The sequence below is a fragment of the Neophocaena asiaeorientalis genome, unplaced genomic scaffold, assembly GCF_003031525.2.
Source record: "Neophocaena asiaeorientalis asiaeorientalis breed wild unplaced genomic scaffold, Neophocaena_asiaeorientalis_V1.1 scaffold369, whole genome shotgun sequence".
Lineage (NCBI taxonomy): Eukaryota > Metazoa > Chordata > Mammalia > Artiodactyla > Phocoenidae > Neophocaena > Neophocaena asiaeorientalis.
The window spans coordinates 1,868,647-1,889,122 of record NW_020175321.1 but is presented as its reverse complement, the minus strand read 5'-3'; the positions used below and the strand labels follow the sequence as shown (position 1 = coordinate 1,889,122).

Genomic DNA, 20,476 nt, shown 5'->3' with positions numbered 1-20,476 from the left:
TTGGAGCTGCCTTTTAAGATTTGGTAAAGAATTTAGTTACCGATTCCAGTCTGAGATCCTTTATTCGTTCCTTTAATGTTTCTGTATTTTTTCATAGCTATTGCATATGTGTTGATTGGCAGTGGTCTCTATGATGAAGCAATAAGACATTTTTCAACAATGCTTCAGGTAATTTTTCTTCTTAATTATATGATTGCAAGTTTATAGTCACGACAAAAATATGGACTTATGCATAGCTAAAGTGCTGCAATAAAACATGGATTTTAAGATTTTACAAGAAAGTAAAGGAAATCAGCCCTGACTGAGCACTTTCTTAGTGCAGGCCTTGTAACATGCTCTCATTTAATCTTTGCAGTATTACTTTATTTTAAAGGAGGAAAATGCGATCTAAGGAGATGAGGCAATTTGCTTGTAGTCTCCCCACCATCAGGTGGCAGAGGTGAGATTCAAACCGAGTTTCAAAAAGACAGACGTTAGCTTCAGTTCATATTCCTCTCTACCTTGATATCTCCCATGAGATGTGGACACTGGAAATTCTTAGAGCTACGGATGTTTACTCTCCATGCAGGAGTTGATCTGCACGCTTAAGTCCATTCGTGGATTTGTTTCTCACCTTAAAGTATAATTATGAGACTCTTCAGTGGAAGTATTGGGCCTCTATCGATTGATGGCTGTGTTAAAATCCGGTACAGACCAAGTGCTATCATAACGCAAGTGTAAGAGTTGCATAGGAGACCTGCAATGCAGCCTGACATTGCTGGCTGTGTATCTCAGGTCATGATTTAACTGTACTCTGGTAGATGCCTGGCCATTATCCATTCTCTGTCCAGGAGGGTCACGTAGAGTTAGAAATACCCAAGTTCTCATCTACTCTGCTGCTTAGTAGCAAGTTATTTAACCACCTGGATTATGGGCATAGTAATAACTACCTCCAAAAATATTCTCGTTCAGTTTGAATGAAATATCTTAAAAAGTACTTTACTAGGTGCCTGGCACATAGTAAGTGCTCAGTTAATTTCAGCTATTCAAAGGACCATTCTGGCATATTCATCTGTGCTAATACAGTAAGAGCCAATAGATAGTTTACAATCCAGCAGGCAGACTTAATTTTAAAGTATTATTTTTGAAATTTTTGCTCTGCTTTTGTTTTCTCTTTTTAAACATATGATTAGTTATGTTGACAATTCTATCTTCACTCTCAAATAATCAATAAGACATTTTTATAGTTATTACTTTAAAGTGCTTAGATCCAAGCGGCTATGTGTTTGAGTGGTCATAGGGAATAATATTCTTCAGTGGAGTTTAAAGTACGATGGGTAGATTATAAAGTTTTAAAAATCGCCTTTCTGTTTACCACTGCAGTATTCAAAAAGGTAAGAAAGCACTTTAACACCCTGGCTTGAAAGGGAGGTTTTGATACATTTATAGGAACAAATGTCAGTTAATTTACGGTAGCCAACAGAAGACAACAGTACAGGCTTGCAGACATATTAGCAATTTATTTAACTTTTTGAAAAATATTGTTATCTGTCTAGCTGAAGGCAATATAACAACGTTAAAGAAAAAACTTTAAGTAATGAAAAATTTCCTAATTCTGCCACTCTACCATTATTTAAGTTTATGACCTTTTCAAAGTATGCATTTGTTTTTTATAATCTGAACTTACGTACTATTTTGTATTACTTTTTTACTTAATTTTATAAATGTTTCTCAGTCTTTCTCTACAATCATAATTTTAGTGACTCCATGGTATCTCTGTTGTCCATTTATTATCGTAAGACATCTATTCCTTGCAGTTGCATTCAGAAAGTAGATCAGAATTTTTCTCTTTGTGCTATGAAAAGATATTAATATGTTGAAGTTTGATATAACATTTTCATCAATCTGCGTTGGGTTGCTTTCGACTGGTAAATTTTTCTTTGAGAATGTGTGGGTTATAAGGTTGGACTGGTGACTGGTGATTCAGGCTACGATGGGGCAGGAATAGAGGATGATGGAGCAGCAGAAAGTTCAAATGCTACGGGCCCGCAGAAGACGAGACTGCGTTGTCATTCATGACACGTCTTTACATGGGAATTCAATGCCTTTGGCTTTCCTGCCGGTGCTCTTCTTGGGGATGTCTCTCTTCCCCTTTGTTTCGGTGCTTCCCAGCCTTTTCTGCATTATAACACACGTGGAAACTCATGACACGCTGGAGTAAGCAGGAGCAAATTTAGAGACATCCAGATAGAGCCTGGTGAAAATCTGTCACATTTTCTTTACGTTATGTGACTATGCTAAATGCAAAATACAAAGATTTGACGTTAAGTGCTAAAATTCTTTTTAAAAATTTTAATAAGAGACTTGATCCTGCTTTTCTGGACATAACTTTTCCATATTAGGCTTTATGTTTGAAACGGATGTACATAATTCCTGTTTAAGAGCTTTTCATGGATTTCTTCAAATCTTTGATAGCCAATCTCATCAAGAAACTGCACAACCACACGGTAGCAAGTGTCCAAAGATTAGTTATTGCTACTTCTCTAATTGACCAAAACTCCTTTTCTTACCATGAATCAGAATTTGCATAAATCAATCTCTTTATATTGTATTTTTAAAGTATGACCATTCTTTAAATCTAACTGCTCTTCCTTTTCTTTTATTGGCAAATGCAGCAATACTGGGTCTTGGCAGTAATGAAACTGATTTTTACCCCAGCAATACTTTTTCGTATCCAGTATTCAGAATAGTGGTAAAGCATTTCTTCAAGCATGGAGGGATGCCAAGTTAGGACTCAACCTAGCATCACCAGAGGGTCATTTTTTGTCAGTATATGCTATCAGATGTTCACCTGTTCCTTGCAGGATCTTTCCACATGTGCGACAACTCTTTATTTATTTATTATTTAAAAAAATTTTTTTTGCGGTACGCGGGCCTCTCACTGTTGTGGCCTCTCCCGTTGCGGAGCACAGGCTCCGGACGCGCAGGCTCAGCGGCCATGGCTCACGGGCCCAGCCGCTCCGCGGCATGTGGGATCCTCCCGGACCGGGGCACGAGCCCGTGTCCCCTGCATCGGCAGGCGGACCCTCAACCACTGAGCCACCAGGGAAGCCCAACTCTTTTATTTTTAAGCCAATAAACATCGTTTAACAAATCTTCAGTGATAACTGTTCACAGACAAGCTTTTCCAGTTTTTTTTAGCTTGTTATCTCCCGACAAAGTGTTTCTCTTGGACAGCCCGCGAACTCCAGGGTGAAGCGGGAGTGCATAGAATCGGACTTCATTCATAGAAAGCTGAAGACAGATGGGGCCATGGGGGCTAGGATTTTATTATAGTCACCATTTATATAGGATCATTTAATGTGAAATTTGAATCTATGCATGAGGGCCACTCATATTCCAGAGTGACCTTTTGATGTAAAGCTTTTATACTTTCTTGTGGTCTTAGCTCCAGCATCAGAGAACAAACTTAAGGGCTATTTCCATAATCTTTGTTGTGTCAAACTGTTCCTTTGAATATTTATCCAAGTATGGGTTGTTTGGCACGTCTATAAAGGAATACAGTGTTCCTTGAGCATCAAGGTTTCCAACTGAGCACAATTTCAAGACTTAATAGATCTGTCCGTCTTCATTGGAACCTCTTGATTTTAAAAGCGTATCAGTCAGTGTTGTCTCCACGTCAGTGTCCTTGTGTCACTTGCACATGTGTCAGCACCTCCATCATAGCGTTCTTGAAAGCGGGACCCTTTCCTGATGTCTGTGCTGCTTTGATGCTCATGCAGGGCTGGGTGACGTAAGTGCTGTGACAATGTTATGAGGCAGTTGGCCTTTGCTGTTAGTTGTGTGACCTTGAGCTCATCTGATTCTGATCTGATTCTGGTGGAATTGAATTCATGAAAGAACTTTGCATTAGCAGACAAAGTGTAAAGCATTCCTCTGCACGTGATCTTGTAACCGTCTTTTATGTACATATGTATGTGCGCCTGCCACTTACACAGAACTTAATCCTTGTTACGTTGCTGTGCAGTGATGTTTTTGACTTATTCGTTTGTCTTTGATCCAGTGACTTTCGAGTTTGAACAAAAAGCCAGCCTTGTGGTGGAAAAATTAATATTTGTAAATTTTAAAATCACTATGTAAATAATATAATGAAGGTGGTAAATTAGACTTTTGTGGGTTTAAAAAAATTGATTCTTTTGAGAATTGAGACATTTAAGTGGACATGATCCAGTAAGATAGCAGTCTTATTATACCATGATTTTGCATTTGCATAAAGTGAGTGATATTGGATGATTGAAATATTAGTTGAATTTAATTCATTTAAAATTCTGAAAACTTTATAAAGTGTAAATATTATTAGACTTGTGTATTCAAAAATACTTTGAAATGATATTCTGAGCTCAATTAGTTTTTAGAAATAAACATTGTTTTTTATTTGAAACCATAATTCATTGTGACATTTCATAAAGAAAGAGTTTTGACTTGTTAACATCCAAAGCCAGTGATAAAGTAATAAAGTTGTATCAATCAAAAAAAGCAATAAAATCTACTATTTATATTTAGGAACCTGTAATACTAGGCTATATTGTGGTGTGGTAACAGCCACAATAATTATAGATCCTTCTACGCTGTCGAAAAGAAATTCTAAAAAGAACGTGTAAGTTGAATACTAGAGAAAACAAACGTGCATCTGTAACGTCTTTAGGTTTTCTCCATTCGACTGACTCTTCTTTTCAGAATTTTCTTGCAACCGCACAGAAGGATGTTTAGTTATTGCGGTAGTTATCATAGTCTAGTATTACAGGTTCCAAATCGACTGCCTGCTCTCCCCTGATCCCACCAGACCCTCCCCAGCCACAACTGAAAAAGAATTCCTACTCGTATCCGAGTGTCGCCAAGCTCAACGAATGGCACAGGGTTATGTGAGGCTACGTGTTCCACACACATGTGTGCCACTTACTTCATCACCAGCTCTGTCTGTGTGCTTCCTAAGTATCTCCTTTGTCCATCTGCTACTCCCGGCTCTGTTCAAACCACGGCTGAGCCACTTCCATCTGCCAGATGACAGATGGGGCTCTCGGTTCCTGGCTTCTCTCCTCACACCCTCCACACACACTCACATGTACATACCATACAAACATGTACTTTAAACACACATATACTTTGCTGCTACTTTTAGGTTAGAGATAAAAATCCTTAATGAGGTCCCTACCTGCCTCTCCAACCTCAGCTTGGAGATGCCGTGTTCCCCGCGTCCCTCTGAGCCTTTGTACCGTCTGCCCCCGCTGCCTGGACCAGTCATTCTGGGATTCCCCCATCCTCTACAGATCTCAACCCAGGTATCTCTCCCGTAGGAAATCCTTCCTAACCTTGTTTAAGTCTTTATACGTTTTCTAAAAGCACCATTTATTACTCTAGCATTTACTGAAGGTGTAACTTTACATTTATGTCTGTGATTCTTTGGCTGTGCTCCAAGAAGGCAAGCATCTTTTTTGCCTTCTGTGTTGGTTCTCGCTTACTATGGTATTCATAGCACATGGGCCGGGACATGGCTCATAGCTGGCCCTGAGTAAATATTTGTTGAATGAATGGCTCACATCCATATGACATATAGTGGAACAGAGGAGAGGGGCGTATCTATTTTCCAGGGGCATCTGGAAGGCGTCAGAAGAGAGGGTTCAAGGATTGAAGGACTTTCTTGGGCACAGAGGCCGTGGGTGGGTGTTTCAGGCAGATGAGAGCATTTGCAAATGCACTGAGCTTGGGAGACCCTGTTGTATCTAGGGAACTATTAAGTAATGCCAATTTTTATTATTATTTTAAGATTTTTTTTTTTTTGATGTGGGCCATTTTTTAAAAGTCTTCATTGAATTTGTTACAATACTGCTTCTGTTTGATGTTTTGGTTTTTTGGCCATGAGACATGTGGGATCTTAGCTCCCCGACCAGGTATGGAACCCACAGCCCCTGCATTGGAAGGCGAAGTCTTAACCACTGGACCACCAGGGAAGTCCCATTAAGCCAATTTTTTTTTTTTTTTGCGATACGCGGGCCTCTCACTGTTGTGGCCTCTCCCGTTGCGGAGCACAGGCTCCGGACGCGCAGGCTCAGCGGCCATGGCTCACGAGCCCAGCCGCTCTGCGGCATGTGGGATCTTCCCGGACCGGGGCACAAACCCGTGTCCCCTGCATCAGCAGGCGGACTCTCAACCACTGCGCCACCAGGGAAGTCCCCATTAAGCCAAATTTTAGAGTATGAATTGTGAGTGGGGCAGAGGAAGGAGGTGAACAGAGAGGCAGGAAAATGATCAGTACTTTTTGCAAAGGCATTTAGATGTTACCTCACTGTTTTTCAAATTACGAGGCGCTACCTTTTAGTGGGCCCTGAAATTAATTGGTGAGTCAAGACTAGCATTTTTTTAATGAAACATACCAGACGAGGAAGTACCAGATTGCACTGTGTGTAGTGAGGCTCTTGATGCGACGTTAGTGACACTTGTTTCTGGTGTGTTTGTGTGTGTGTTTATGTATACACGTATGAGTGTACTGGGTTACGGTGTAAAATGTATTTCCTACTGTGGATGAGAGTGGAAATGTTCCAATTTTGCTAGTGTAGGTGCTGGGGGGCAGTGAACAGTCTCAGTCAGGGGAGTGTCATGATCACCCTGAGACGGCTTAGTGTGGGCCTGGAGACTGGATGGGAAGAAACAGGAGCGTGCTTAAGGCCATTGCAGTAGCCAGGTGAGAGGGGAAGGCTGCAAACTGGACAGTGGCTGATAGATCAGCAGGTGAAAGCACCGGGATATCTTGAGTAGATATGTTGGCTGGGGACATGAGGACGACTCCCGGGGTGGCTGGAGTGGCCACTGGGTGTATGGAGATGTCCGTCACGCAAGTAGAATAACTCGTTATTTAAATGCACTTTTTTCTAACTAACCTCCTGTCATCTGGTATAAAATTTTCCTCAGTTGAGGAGAAAAACTTCTCTGAAAGTGGGGCTTCCTCTCCCTGGAGGCCTGTCATCAGCAGGCATGAGCTGCGTGGGCTCACCAGCCCCACCCAGCCTGGCCGAGGTGCTGCTCTGTTGACTGTTCTGTCTTCTGGCAGGTGCCGTTGCTAGGGAAAAACGTGAAGACCGTCTGACTTTGATTCCTCAGTGGAGAACTCTTTTTTTCCTGCTTCTCCTCACCCTCTGTACCTGTATCCCTCTCTCAAACTACTTGCTCTGCCTTTCTTTAAGCCAGGAGGAATATTTATGTGTTTATTTATTTATTTATTAGTTTTTAATTTTTATTTTTGGCTGCGTTGGGTCTTCGTTGCTGCGCGTGGGCTTTCCCTAGTTGCAGCGAGCTGGGGCTACTCTTCATTGCGGTGCGTGGGCTTCTCAGTGCGGTGGCTTCTCTTGTTGCAGAGCGCGGGCTCTAGGAGCGCAGGTTTCAGTAGTTGCAGCACGCGGGCTCAGTAGTTGCAGCACATGGGCTCTAGAGCTCAGGTTCGGTAGTTGTGGTGCACGGGATTATTTGCTCTGCGGCACGTGGGATCTCCCCGGACCAGGGCTCGAACCTGTGTCCCTTGCATTAGCAGGCGGATTCTTAACCACTGCACCACCAGGGAAGTCTCCAGAGGAATATTTAAATGTTTAGTGTTATCTCTGGGTGACAGGATTGTAGGATGCCTTTTACCTTATTTTTTGAGCTTTTCTTCATCTCCTAAATTTTCTATAATTTATAATAAATTTTCTCTTTATTTATTTAAATACGATATTTTCAGTTGACAGTAGTTTTCTGTTATTTTCTGTAATATGTCTTACTTAACACTTTTTTTTCTGATTATAACTGTATGTGTGTTTGTTTTCAACAATTGAAAGGAATGCACCAGCGTATTATGCAGAATAGGAAGATACCTAGTAATCCCACTCTCTAGAGAAAACTACTGTTAGAGCTTTCTTTCTATGCACCTACTGGCCCACATAATCCTATATAAGTATTATTTATAAGAAGTGACTACCGTTCCTCTCTCGTTCTGTAACTCATACTTTTTCCCATTTAGCAAATAGCAGGGACAACCTTTCATGTCGGTTACACGTACGTTATGAACCAGAGATCCAAAACTCTCTGGGAGCCAGAGAAACACATTAAATGAGCAAAGTGAATTGATGTAGTGTAGAGACCACGGGTGGGCTCATGGGAAGCTGGTGAGTACACACCCTTCATCGAAATAGGCAGCCGGTGCCTGTGTTTTTGTCACGTTCTCACATTCCCATGCCCGAATGTGGGTCTGTCATTGTTGGATTTTTTTATTTTCCAAGAGAAGCTAGAAATCTGTAATTATTTACTTGAATTTTCCCAATTCTCCATATACCCTGAGGCCCATCTGCGGGCTGGGCTGTAGGCAGCGATGCACCCACTTGCTACCTGAGGTGACGTACCTGATTCTGTTTATAGTAGCCTTTTTTTGTTTTTCAGCGCATAGCATCTTATCCTTTATTTTTTCGCACTTTCTCATCATTGAAGTTGATGTGTCTTTTTCGGCAATACCCGCAGACACCCGATCTCAGATTTGAAACTGATAATAGATTAGCCTCTAAAATAGCTCATTTGCTGTAGCCCTGTCAGGTTCTTCCTTCAGGACCTTATAGCCAGAGGCTGTGTACTCTTCTTTCTTAAATATGCAGGGAAGCATTCAGAGAAGAGGCTAAGAATTGCACAGGTTAGATGCAGACGGGAGTTCACGCCACTGCCCCACGTGTAGGGACTTGATGGCAGGGGCAGCAGACGCCCTGGTCCTTGGGACTGAGAGGCGTTGCATCCAGTCCACATGGGAGCAGGTTGCAGAAAGGGTCTGGTTCTCACTCTGACCCCTTAGAATAAAGGACTGTATTAATCCCCAACAGTCTGTGGAGTCGACTCACCTCTTGTTCCTTGTTGTGCTGGCTCCGACGGGTTCTCTCCTTTTCAGATGATTTCATGACTACCTGAAAGCAGACCAACTAGGAGGGGGCGTCACCCAGGCCCTTTACTCCTGTATCTGCTTCTCCGAACCTCCGTTTTCTCTCTGAGCTGTGTTTGCTGGTGGCCCAGCATAGAGTTGCTGAGAGGATTGCATTTTAAGTAAGACGACTGTGCGAAAGAAACGAGCACAGCGCTCAGTAATGTTGGTTTTCTCTATTTTTAAGTGTTTTTTTTTTTTTGATGTAAAACTCTTATTTATGTCTCATTCAAATGAGCTTTAGAAATACAGACTTTTGTGGTTGGGGACTGTGTACTGACTGACATGAGTAGTGGCAGCATAATGTAGAGCTGTCATTTGTGGCATTAACGTGCTGTAAGCAGAAACTGATTTGTTTTGTTTTGTTTTGTTTATGGTTTTTGACGTGTTTCTGTTTTGGTCTGAATAGGAGGAACCTGATCTGGTTAGTGCAATTTATGGCCGAGGGATAGCCTATGGAAAGAAGGGATTACATGTGAGTATGGAATAGTTATGCCTGCCATAGTGTCTACGTGATCAGACTCGGACCAGGGTTCCCGTAGAGCCCCTCACCGCTCCCCGGGCTCTGAGGGAACACGCAGTGGTGTCGTTCCAGTTCACAGATGAGACCATGGCCGTAGGGGACTTCTCCAAGATCAAGTGGCTGGGATGTGGGGGGATGGGAGTTTCTGCCCAGGTCTTCTGAGGTTACTTTCTATTCCAAAAGGACAGCCTTTGGCAGCCTAAACTTAATTTCATGATGAGCTGGACATAAGCCTAGAAAAACACGAGACCTTGACTGGATTCCTGAGAAACACTCATTGCTGTAAAAGAGAGACGGGGCATCAGTAGTGTAGCAGGACTTAGAATCTGAGTTCCTTCCACAATTTTTAAAGGTTGAATAAAAGAACAAAGGTTTTTTTGTAAAATTTATTTTTAATTTGTTATCATACATTACACTTTCCCAGATAGATATGTCTCTGGAGGCTCATTCCCCTTATTTCTCTGAGGAATGCAGGAGAAAGGTTATAATAAGTATTGGATGGCCAGAAAGTTCGTCCAGGTTTTTCCATAAGATGTTCATATTTATTTCTAAATAAGTAGTTATGTCATTACTAAATTACTGGACTTTTCAGAAAATCTATTGAAGCTGGTTTTGAATAACAGTATGTCTCGTGATGTTACGGAAAAACCCGGATGAACTTTTTGGTCAACCCAATATATTTTGGTCAAAAAAAGGCACTATGGTATAAAAATGAAGACTTTTCCTGAGAGTATATAGTAAATAATGAAGTGGTCTAAGATCAGATGTCCAAATGTTCAGTCTTGAACATTCTACGTAAACTTTTTCTATTAATTTCTTTTAAAAATATTCAAATGAAATTATGTCTTGAGGGAGAAGTGTCACTTTTGTATCTTTGCCAATTAAAAAAAACTGTCCTAATTGCCTGCCGGCCTACTGGAGAAATCTTGTATAATATTTGTATATTTCTGAGACTTGAGAAGGAAGACTGAGCAGGAACTCAGATTTGGGAATGAAGATGTTTAGGAAGGAAGCAATGTTACATTCAGAGCATCAATAAATAGCCCTAGTTAGGTTCAGGGCATCAGTAAATGACCTAAGTTGCCCTAGTAAAGGTCAGCGATAAAGTAATGTATAAATTTTAAAGAGAACAGGTTTACCTGGACTTCTCCAGGTGTAGGTGTGTAGGCCTAGGGGTTTTGATTGACACTGACACGGCTCCTCTCTGTTCCCTCATTGCCACTGGTCAGCATCGTTTTGCACACTGGTGTCCGTATATGCTCATCCCTTGAAATTTGTTGATGTGGTGTTTCAATAGGTTAAACTGAGAAAATGTCTTGCCCTCTGTGGAACTTGGGATAGGTAGCCAGGTCCCATGTGCTGTTGATGGGTAGGTGGACTTGAGTGAGTTAAGTAATTGTAATAGAGCTTATTTAACTTGGCCGATCTCTTATTTAGAAGCTAAGTTCATATTTATTTCTAAATAAGTAGTTATGTCATTGCTAAATTATTAGTTTTTTCAGAAAATCTATTCAAGCTGGTTTTGAGGAACAGTGTATCTCATACTAAGCTAATGCCTTTTCAAGGACATTAAGAATGCTGAGCTTTCTCTGTTCGAACTGAGCCGAGTAATTACCTTGGAACCAGATCGTCCAGAGGTATTTGAGCAGCGAGCAGAAGTGAGTGTGGCTTTCTTTTTCCCTCTGTTGTTATTGGATTAGTCGAATCTCAGATTTTTTTCCTATTATTACATTACTGAGAAATTTTAAAACTCCCGTATACCCATTGTGTTTTCCTCCATACATACATAACGCCTTTAAACACAGTTGAAATTACTAGAAAACTATGGGCCGAGTGATACTCGTGATTTAACATGTAACAGTAACGTTTAGTATTAAGGTGTACAGTTTTGATGTGTACTCTACCACTGTCAATGTTTGTTGAAAAATATGTCCCCGTGTTTATTGTATACATGACTTACTTCAGCAAAACAATATGACAGTATGGTCAAATGAGATTTATAGCCTTTGGAAGCATGTGCGTGTGCGTGTGCGTGCGTGTGCGCGCACACTTGCATGTAATTTTTATGAGATATACCTATCTACATAGACATGTAGATCAGGTAAGGGTGACCATAACTGGAACTTGGGACTCACGGTGGAGACAGAGAGGCAACACGTGGTGACAGTTCCAGGTAACGTGTGTGACAGTGGACGCCGGGAGAGGGGCTGCTTGGTCAGGAGCAGAGAAGCATGGTCTGCTGGAGCCCTGGGACACATCGGCAAGGGGAGAGGCGTGGGCGGTGTTTGCAGAGGCCTCACCGAAGAGGTGATGCTGGAGCTGGTCAGAAACCATGTCCTGGGGAGCAAGGTAGAGAAGGGCGTTCAGGCCAGAGAAAGGAATGTGTGCAAAGGCACCCCTTTTAAATGAAATGGGTCCATTTTACCATTTTCATAAAACAATAGTCAACCATCCAGGTTTCATGTTGCATTTATTTTACTGCACATTTAACCATGTGGAATGTTCTAGAATTTATGTTAATGTTTTCAATCTACACTTGATCTTAGCCAAAAGGCCGAGAAGCGATAATGTTTTCAATCTGAGTAAAACGTAACTTTTAATTTTCTGATCTGGTGGGATTTCATAGTTGGACTAAAGGGACGAATGACTTTTTCCCCCTCTCCTGGGGGAGAAAACTTAGCAAGCAAAGGGCACACTAAGTGTTTTAGTAATTTTCAAACTGCATTTGTGATGTTCTCAGAATTATAGTGTCTGAAGTTACAGTTCAGTTTCTTAAGATGAGTTTTTTGTTTTATTGGGGATTTGGCTTTCTGAAGGAAATTCCTTCTCAATTAATGGAAGAATTCGTTTTCTCATGGCACTTTTGGATTGTAACCCGGAGGGTTAAGTGACCGTAATCTGTTTGCTGCTGCACGAGAGTCCTGTTGGTTTTTAGGGCGAGCGTTCGGTGGTTCACTTGGTGACCTTCTGCTCCAGGGACTGGGTACTGTGCTTTTCCCCGCCATTACACTGATGCTGTGCTAAAATGTTATGAATTTAATTAAGCACACTTAGAAAGAAGACTGATTTAGCAGCTTTAAAAAATTTGTATATCTAATAAAAAGCTAATTGTGTACCCCAAATGATGTTAGTGATCAGAAAAGTGATTTCCAATGATCTTAAAAATATATAGTAATATCCCCCTCTTCTGGCATCACCAGGCAGTAATGTCATGACATAGTGATTCTTCCAGCTAAATTACAGGATACCATTTATATACGTCAGGAATTCTTTTATAAGAAAGCTTTTACTTTCATACTTTCTGAAATAGTCTATATGTAGTGAACATAATTTAACCTTTTTTAGTTACTCTGGTCCTTATTATGCGTATTGATTGTTGTGCCGGGCTGTGATAGTTCACTTATGTCTCTAGGGGTTAATATACTGGGTTGGGATGTTTTTCCTTTGAAAATATAACCCTAGACCCCTATGCTTCTTGAACTCTAAGGGCATATTTTCCATTTCTTTCCTCTCTCTGAGCTTTCTTGCCCCTGGTCATGTGCCTGCCTGAATCTTCCCTCTCTTGCTGCTTTTAAGTTGCTGCAGAGGAGGAAACCAGTTAGTAAAACTTGATGGAAATGACCTATTATAAGAACAAAATTAACCCTAATTTAAGGACATCTGTTCCGGATGAATTGCTTGAGCTTGATTGCATGAATACTGATACCCATTTTGGGTTTTCGTATGTCATTTGGGTGAACTTCTGCATTCTGAGCTGTCTTCTGTACTGTCATTGTTGCCTGAACACCACCGATGGCTCCATCAAAAGAGCATTCAGAACAGGCCAGCAGATGTTTCTTCACGGCCTTGCAGATCAAGACTGCTGAGTTGAGAGTCGTTCACAGAAGAGGGCTTACAAAACACCTGGAATCCTAGAAATTGCCATTCAGCACTTAATACTACAGACGGCATAGCTAGACGCCACGGAGGACTCCAATCCGTGTTGAACAATTCCTCTATTATAATGGTTCAAAGTTATCTTTCAGATTAATTTGACATGCCAAATTTTGTTTTGAAAGGTAAATGATAGGTTGGGGAACAAATGGTCACACTTCAAGAAAAGCAACATCTGCTTTGACCTAGAACATGAAACAATGACAAGGCAATTGCCATGGTCATAGTTCATCCGCATCCCCTTGGCTGGACAAGATCGGCAGCCCCTCAGCTGTTGACTTTGAACCTCACTGCATAGTACGTGGCGTCAAGGGTTCTAGACGGCTGAGAGGGTCACATTGCGAATGTGGGGTGGTGAAGCGGAATTGAAAAGTCAGAAACATTGACGGTTGTAGGGGCGATCGTTGGGACTTTTCTCCCCTAATTACATTTTTGGGTTTATAGATTCTGTCCCCTCTGGGACGAATTAATGAAGCAGTGAATGATCTCACTAAAGCTATTCAACTTCAGCCCTCAGCACGGCTGTACAGACACCGCGGGACCCTGTACTTCATATCAGAGGTGAATTGTTCTTGCCTTAAAACATGCCCTTTCAAAAAAAACAAAAAACAAAAACATGCCCTTTCATGATGATATAGATTTCGCCTTTCCTTCTACTTCAGAAAGCTGCTATTGGATAGATTTGGGTTTGGGGCTGTATTATAATAGCTCGTGATACAAGTCAGTTATGAAAGCATTTTCTTTAGCTGAGGTCGAACCCAGTGGAGAAATATTAAGTACCAGGAACACATTTTCTTGCTTGAACTGTCAGCAGTAACTAATTCTGGGCTGGGGGAGAAAAGAAAGAGTGAGAAACAGAAGAAGAGAAATTCGGTTTACAGATTATACCTTAACTGTGCTTGCAGATGTCAGCATAGAGAAGCAGGTATGCATGTTGTCAATGTGTGATCGTTAAACTTAGAGGTACAATTTGAATTTCTTTGGGTATCCCAACCCGAAAACCATAACCTGAACTAATGCGGCTTCCCAGACTGTAGCTTCTCAATCTAGCAAGATTATCTTTTATCATCAGAGTGGTATTTATGACTGCCATAGCTATTTTTGTGGGCTTGCAGTCATTTTAATAACAATTTTCTGTGGCAAAAGAAAGTAGATTTAAAAAATCTCAACGTAACACATTTTAAGGTTGATCTATGTCCTAATTATTTTAGAATTCAGTATAATAAAATGCTAGTACCAGAAAATAATTTGTAAAATTTCTGTAACAGATTATGACTTTAATGGAATTTAAAATAATATTCTTTTTTGCGGCTGAGACAGTTTGCTTAAATTAAACCTTTGTGAGTTTCTCCTGTCAGTTGAAATCGACTCTTTCAACAAACAGTGTAAGCATTCTTCTAACATTCGTGGTCATGAAATGTTTCCTTTAAAGCCAGAAAGGGCACAAACTAAATTGGGATTTCTTTTCCTCTGTCAGTCGAAAGTAGGACATGTCCAAATATCGAACGAATACTACTTTATTTATTTATTTTTTCATTCTCCTTTTTGTAGGACTATGCAACAGCCCACGAAGACTTTCAGCAGTCCTTAGAACTGAACAAAAACCAGCCCATAGCTATGCTATACAAAGGTTTAACTTTCTTTCACAGAGGACTTTTGAAGGTGAAAGTGCTGTGCAATACGTGTACCTACAGCGATCCTGCTTCTCCTTTGCGGTGAACTGAGCGGGGTTAAGCCTGGCAGGTTTTAAAATGACGTCTCAAGTGTCTCATTGGTTTATTTTAGAAAGTCGTTTGCATCGAGATATTTATTGAGCGCCTACTATCTGATAGGTACTTGGAGGAAGGTGCAGAAGGGGAGAGGGCGAAAGGTTATAAGGGAGAAATAATGCTTTACACTTGGGACGAATACAGTTTCCAAAGGCTTTCCCCACAGATAACTTAGCATAGGGTGAACACACGGAAGAAAGCAGTAGAAGCAGAGTGCTTTGGAAGCAGAGGTGAGAAAGATTCATTTGAACTCGGGAGTTAGGGAAGGTCCAGAGAGCACGTGGACTTCGTCCTGACCTGGAAGGCAGAGCAGGGCTGGGAAGGAGAAGGGCTCTGAGGGCGAGAGGAAGGTGTGAGCGATGACGTGGGGGGCGGGGCCATGGTCAGGCCCTTGAGCAAATAGGCAGGCTGAGTGTGAAGGGCTGCAGCACGGGGAGGGGCCCTGAAAGGTCTCGGGTGCCGACTTGAGTTGCTAGGCCCAGAGGGGCTGTGAAGTCTAGATCTGGGGGGACATACAGAGTTGAGACCCAATCTGTATTGAGGAAGTGGTTCCTGATGCAGCGGTGGCCGAGGAGGGTAGGGACAGGGGGACTGCTGAGGGGGTCACTGGCCACGTTCAGGTCAGGGGCGGCCAGACTGCCTCGGGTCCTCTGGGGGCTGCAGGAGCGGTCCCAGCACTGTCCCTTGAAGGCTGCTGTGGGAAGAAGGAGGCGAGGGACAAAGGAGAGGCTCTGTGTCAGCTGAGTGGGGCAGGGACGTCACTGCCAGCCTGCCTGCCCCTCCTCCTGCCCGGGACTCTCCGTCCTCCGAGCCTGTCTGGGGAGCCTGTCCTACAGCAGCTTCTTTCCGGCCGGGGTGAGGGGCAGAAACACGGCTGAGAGTGGAGCTCTGGCTCTCACCCAAGGCCTGACACTCCAAACTGCCCGACTGAAGACAGCCGGCCTGAGAGTCACAGACGGTCTGCCCGCCCACCTAGGTGAAGGCACTCATTCTGACCAGGAGGTGGAGGATTCAGAGTAGGCTGCACTTGGAAAGTGGGAAGAGCTTCAACAACCTGTGACAGAGAAGGGTACTCTGGCAGAGAGAGCATGCGTGTTATTATTAAAAATAGTTCTGAGGATCTGACACACACATAGACACACACACTGGGAGGGTGGGGAGAGGGTTTACCTCTAAAAAGGCCACAAGTTGTAAGTCCTCCGTGTTACAGACAGTGCCTGTCACATAGTAGGTGCTCAGTAAGAATCAGTGGGGTAAATGCATGTCAAGGGCAGAGAGCTGAATTGGAGTTGGAAGGCCTTGCTCTGAGCTCTCGCTCTGAATCTTATTAACTGCGCTGCTGACGCCGCTGCTTGAACTCTTTGAGCCCGTCTCTCCACATTTATCAGGCAGAGATGATGCTACTGTCTGCCTCTGGAAGTGAGAGTGAGGCTTCCATAACACAACACGCGTGAAAAGCCCTTTATAAACTGTAAACCTGAATCAGGTATTGATTATGATACAGATTATTTTACACGTGAGAATGTAATTTCATCGAAGTTTTGTGGATTCTAAAAAATAACTCCCGTCCGTTAAAAACCAAACGAGAAGGAATTTTGCAAATCTTACTTCATACACCTCATCTCCGTTTTGCAAATATGTGGAGGTGGTCCTAACAGGGACCCTTTCCGTCCCCCTTTGAGGATTCGGACAGGCAGTGCAGGCTTTGAGTTATTTAACATGTGCTTTGAGCAGCTGCCAGGTGACGTCTTCCAGTTTATTTTGTCTCTGCCGTCTGTCTTCTCGTCTTCTCTCAGTCCCCTTCAGTTAAAAAATTGAGAATCGCAATGCTGTGTTCAGAGTCTCTCCCTTGAGTATCAATCACATGGAGGAGAAAGAGATCTGAAATAGAAAAAAAAAAAAAAAGGCCAATTATTAGTACTAAGAGGGTCCAGATAATTTTTAAAGTAAACAAATGCAAACAGTTGATTTCACTTTTAACTGTAAAGCCACGTTTAGGAACGTGGGCAGGGCCCTTTGTGTTATTTCGAAATGAGAATTTTTCAGCAAAGAGCCATAACAGAGACACTAAGTAGAAAATAGACATGGACCAAAATTCAGTTTGGTTTATTCCAAACCTCCCGGATGAAGACCTAGAAACAGTGCTTTCATTCTCTGAGTGTTGGCAGCCCCTCAGTGAACCAGTCTCACCAAGCGGTTTGGTCTTCCCTCCTTTTCACCGTGCCCACCGACACAGCAGCAACGTGTGTAATAGATGGGGACTTTTTCTTTGCATTTTATAGATCTGCCGTCCGAGGAGGTCAGGGTGTTTCCGTAGCGTCTCACTCATCCCAGAAGCATCCCCGTGAAGTATAGAAGGAGCAGAGGGTGTCCCAGTTACAGAGATTGGAAAACTGAGTCAGTGGTGAAATGCCTTAATTAAATTAATGAACTTAGTTCAGATATCTCTCTTTCTCTCGTTAACTGTAGAGACGAAGTATTAAATGGACCAATGAGTTTGAGCTATCTCTGTACCCTAAAGGTGGTCTCTCCAGGTCAACAGCAGTTTAGAAACAGAGCGGGTGATGGCTTATTTACTTTATGATATAATACATTAGAAATATATTAGGATATATTACATGACAAGTTTCACAATTGCCCGATTCAGAAGATATATCAGACATTTTGGAAATTCCTAGGGAATAAAACAGCAAGAACTTTTCTACTGAATTCTACCCATGTTGTAAGGATATTTCAAAAATTGTATATTATAAGCCTTTACTTTGAGAGTTACCTGCGTTTGTTCTGTTCAGTTATACCGAACAGCCCCAGGGCGATGGCTGCCCTTTAGCTAGTAAAGAAGATGGTGACTTAAGTGGTGATGATTGCATTCACGATGCCAACAAATTCAGAGCCAGTTCATGTGCTTAGAGATTGATTCAACAAACGTAGTTTCTTTGTTCCCAATGGCTCAAAATCTTGATTCTGCTATGTCCCCTCTTTGGCAGAATGAGGTAGAGAGCTGTGCAGTGATTAGACAGGAACCCCGAAACCAAAGACTTAAAAGCTGAAGAGAAATCAGACTTTGAAGAACTGTGGCGTCCAAGCATGCAGTAAGTGCGGTGGGCAGCAGCCGCCTCCCGGGCATCTCCACTAGACGTCCACAAACACCCCAGACATCACACGTCCCAGTGGACTCACGACCTCCCCGTACTTCCTAACATTCCTTAACACCTCCCTCCACCCGGGCTCTCAGCCTAGACTCTCCCTGCCCTCTCTTCTCCCTCATCCCTCCCTCGTACCCAGACAGCCACCAGATTTTCTCGTAGTTTGCCTTTAAAATCTCTCCCGAATTTGACCCTTCTTTCCCTCTCCTCAGAGGCACTGTCTCGATCTGAGCTTGCATTATCTCTTGCCTGTTCCATCACAGCCGCCTCCCATCTGGGCCCCATCCTCTCCCCTCTCCAGCGTGTCTTCTCCTTTTTTACCAGCATTTTTCATGTTTACAAGGAGTAAATTTTGTGAGGTCCCACACCTCCTCAGAGCCCCCAGTCCTCGTTGCTTCCTTCCTACTGGCCCCAGCTTTCCCTCTTCCCCACTCCCCCCCGACCCCATGCCCCCTGCACTCCTGCCCCTCCGGCTTTCCCAGCGTCGGTGAGCGCTCTGTGCCGCTGTGCAGTGCCCCCTGCCCCGTCCAAGATGCCCTCTTGCTTTACCAAACTCCTCGTTCTTTAAGACCCGGCTCAGTTGTCAGCGCCTCTGTACAGCCTCTTCTGGTCTCCCAGGCTCAGTTTAGTGGTTTCTTTCTCTTTATTCCCAGAGCCTCTTCCTCACATCTCTGCTGTAGCTCTTAGTTTGTACTCTAATAAACTGGTTACCTACTTGGCTTTCTAATGACACTGTGAGTTCTCAGAGTACAGAGGTAATGACTCACCCATCTTCGTGTCCCCTTACCTCCTGCTATCCCTGGCACATAGTAGGCGCTCAATACATGTTTGTCGAATTAAAAGTACAGTTGTACAAATCCTAAAAGATCGAGATTATGTCACGGCAGGAAGCCCGATGAAGAATGCCCTTTTACGTTTCTTTGGTGTTAAAATTTATCCGCTCTCATCTTTCACCCAAACAGTAGCTATTCGGTGGCATTCCTTCATGAGGCAATTTTGTCCTCAGTATTGCCTTTGAAGAGTTTCAAAGCCAGCCTCTCTTGCCCTGCTGGCCCCTTCTGAGAAAATCAAGGAGCGGGGGCTGAATGACTTTCTGAAAAGAATCAAGATTGTATAGCTTTTGCAAAACTATTTTGTGTGCCTACCGGGGCATTAAATATTTATTGAGTGCCTACCATGGGCAAGGCATTTGATATCTTTAGTGGTTTTCTGCTCTGAATTCTCTAATCAGGTTGAAACGATCTATTCCAGAAGTTTTAAAGTCAAGTGTCTCTCAATTAAAGCTCTTAGAGGGCTTCCCTGGTGGCGCAGTGGTTGAGGGTCCGCCTGCCAGTGTGGGGGACGCGGGTTCGTGCCCCTCAAAAAAAAAAAAAAAAAAAAAAAAAAAAAAAAAAAGCTCTTAGAGACTGTGAGCCTTTATAGCCGTTAAGTCAGATATGTCTTTTCCTTGGGAAATGTCTTCGTAATTTTTTTTTAATCACAATAAATAGAGTCATAATGAAAAGTACGTTCAATCCCAGTGTAAGCCTAGGATGTTTATTCTGAAACATTTCATCACCAATTTTTATTTTATCACCAATTTCCCCAGGGAGTCCCCCTGCGGCCAAGTGCACTGTGGTTCCGAGGGCTCCCCTGAAAGCATAGTGTGTGCAGCTCTGGGCCCTTAGTGCCGCCTTGAGCTGTGCTGGCAGGAGTCATGCCCACCTGCCCCCAACTTAAAGGTTTCTCCTGAATTTTACGGTTTCTTTTTTCCTCGTAGATCATGGGAGTCCTTCAGGTAGCTATCCTGGGAGCCTTTCTTCTTGTTCTATAAATAATTTCACATTGGGCTTGCTTTTTTTGTCTCTTCTATTGGTTCACTTTCAAATGCTGCTAGCTGTGATCGTCTTGCATCATTTCACACAGCTATTAGGCTTACTTTTGTTCCATAGGGTTTTTATTAATTAAGGAACTGATGTTAAAATGCAGGTGTTATCAGTACTAAAGTCCTAATGAAAAAGATAGTGAGAAGCTGTTTTCCCATTTTGGAAGGAGAAACTTAAGGCTCTGTTGTTGTTCATAGTAATGCATTTGTTTACTATTGAAATTAAATCCTCCAGACTCATAGTTTATTGTACTTTCTACCTCTCTCTTTTTTTTA

The 20,476-nt window shown here is 42.6% G+C and overlaps 1 protein-coding gene and 1 pseudogene across 1 annotated transcript in view; one reads left to right on the top strand and one right to left on the bottom strand.

Annotated features, from left to right (window-relative positions):
* The window catches only part of TTC13 (tetratricopeptide repeat domain 13), a 70,216-nt gene that overhangs the window by 24,195 nt on the left and 25,545 nt on the right, over window positions 1-20,476 (top strand). The window contains exons 4-8 of the mRNA XM_024765621.1: window positions 98-168; window positions 9,375-9,440; window positions 11,054-11,146; window positions 13,866-13,982; window positions 14,973-15,083. Of these exons, the coding sequence (XP_024621389.1) occupies window positions 98-168; window positions 9,375-9,440; window positions 11,054-11,146; window positions 13,866-13,982; window positions 14,973-15,083 (458 nt within the window). The remainder of the gene's footprint in view (window positions 1-97; window positions 169-9,374; window positions 9,441-11,053; window positions 11,147-13,865; window positions 13,983-14,972; window positions 15,084-20,476) is intronic.
* LOC112413624 (uncharacterized) lies at window positions 11,916-12,054 on the bottom strand (annotated as a pseudogene).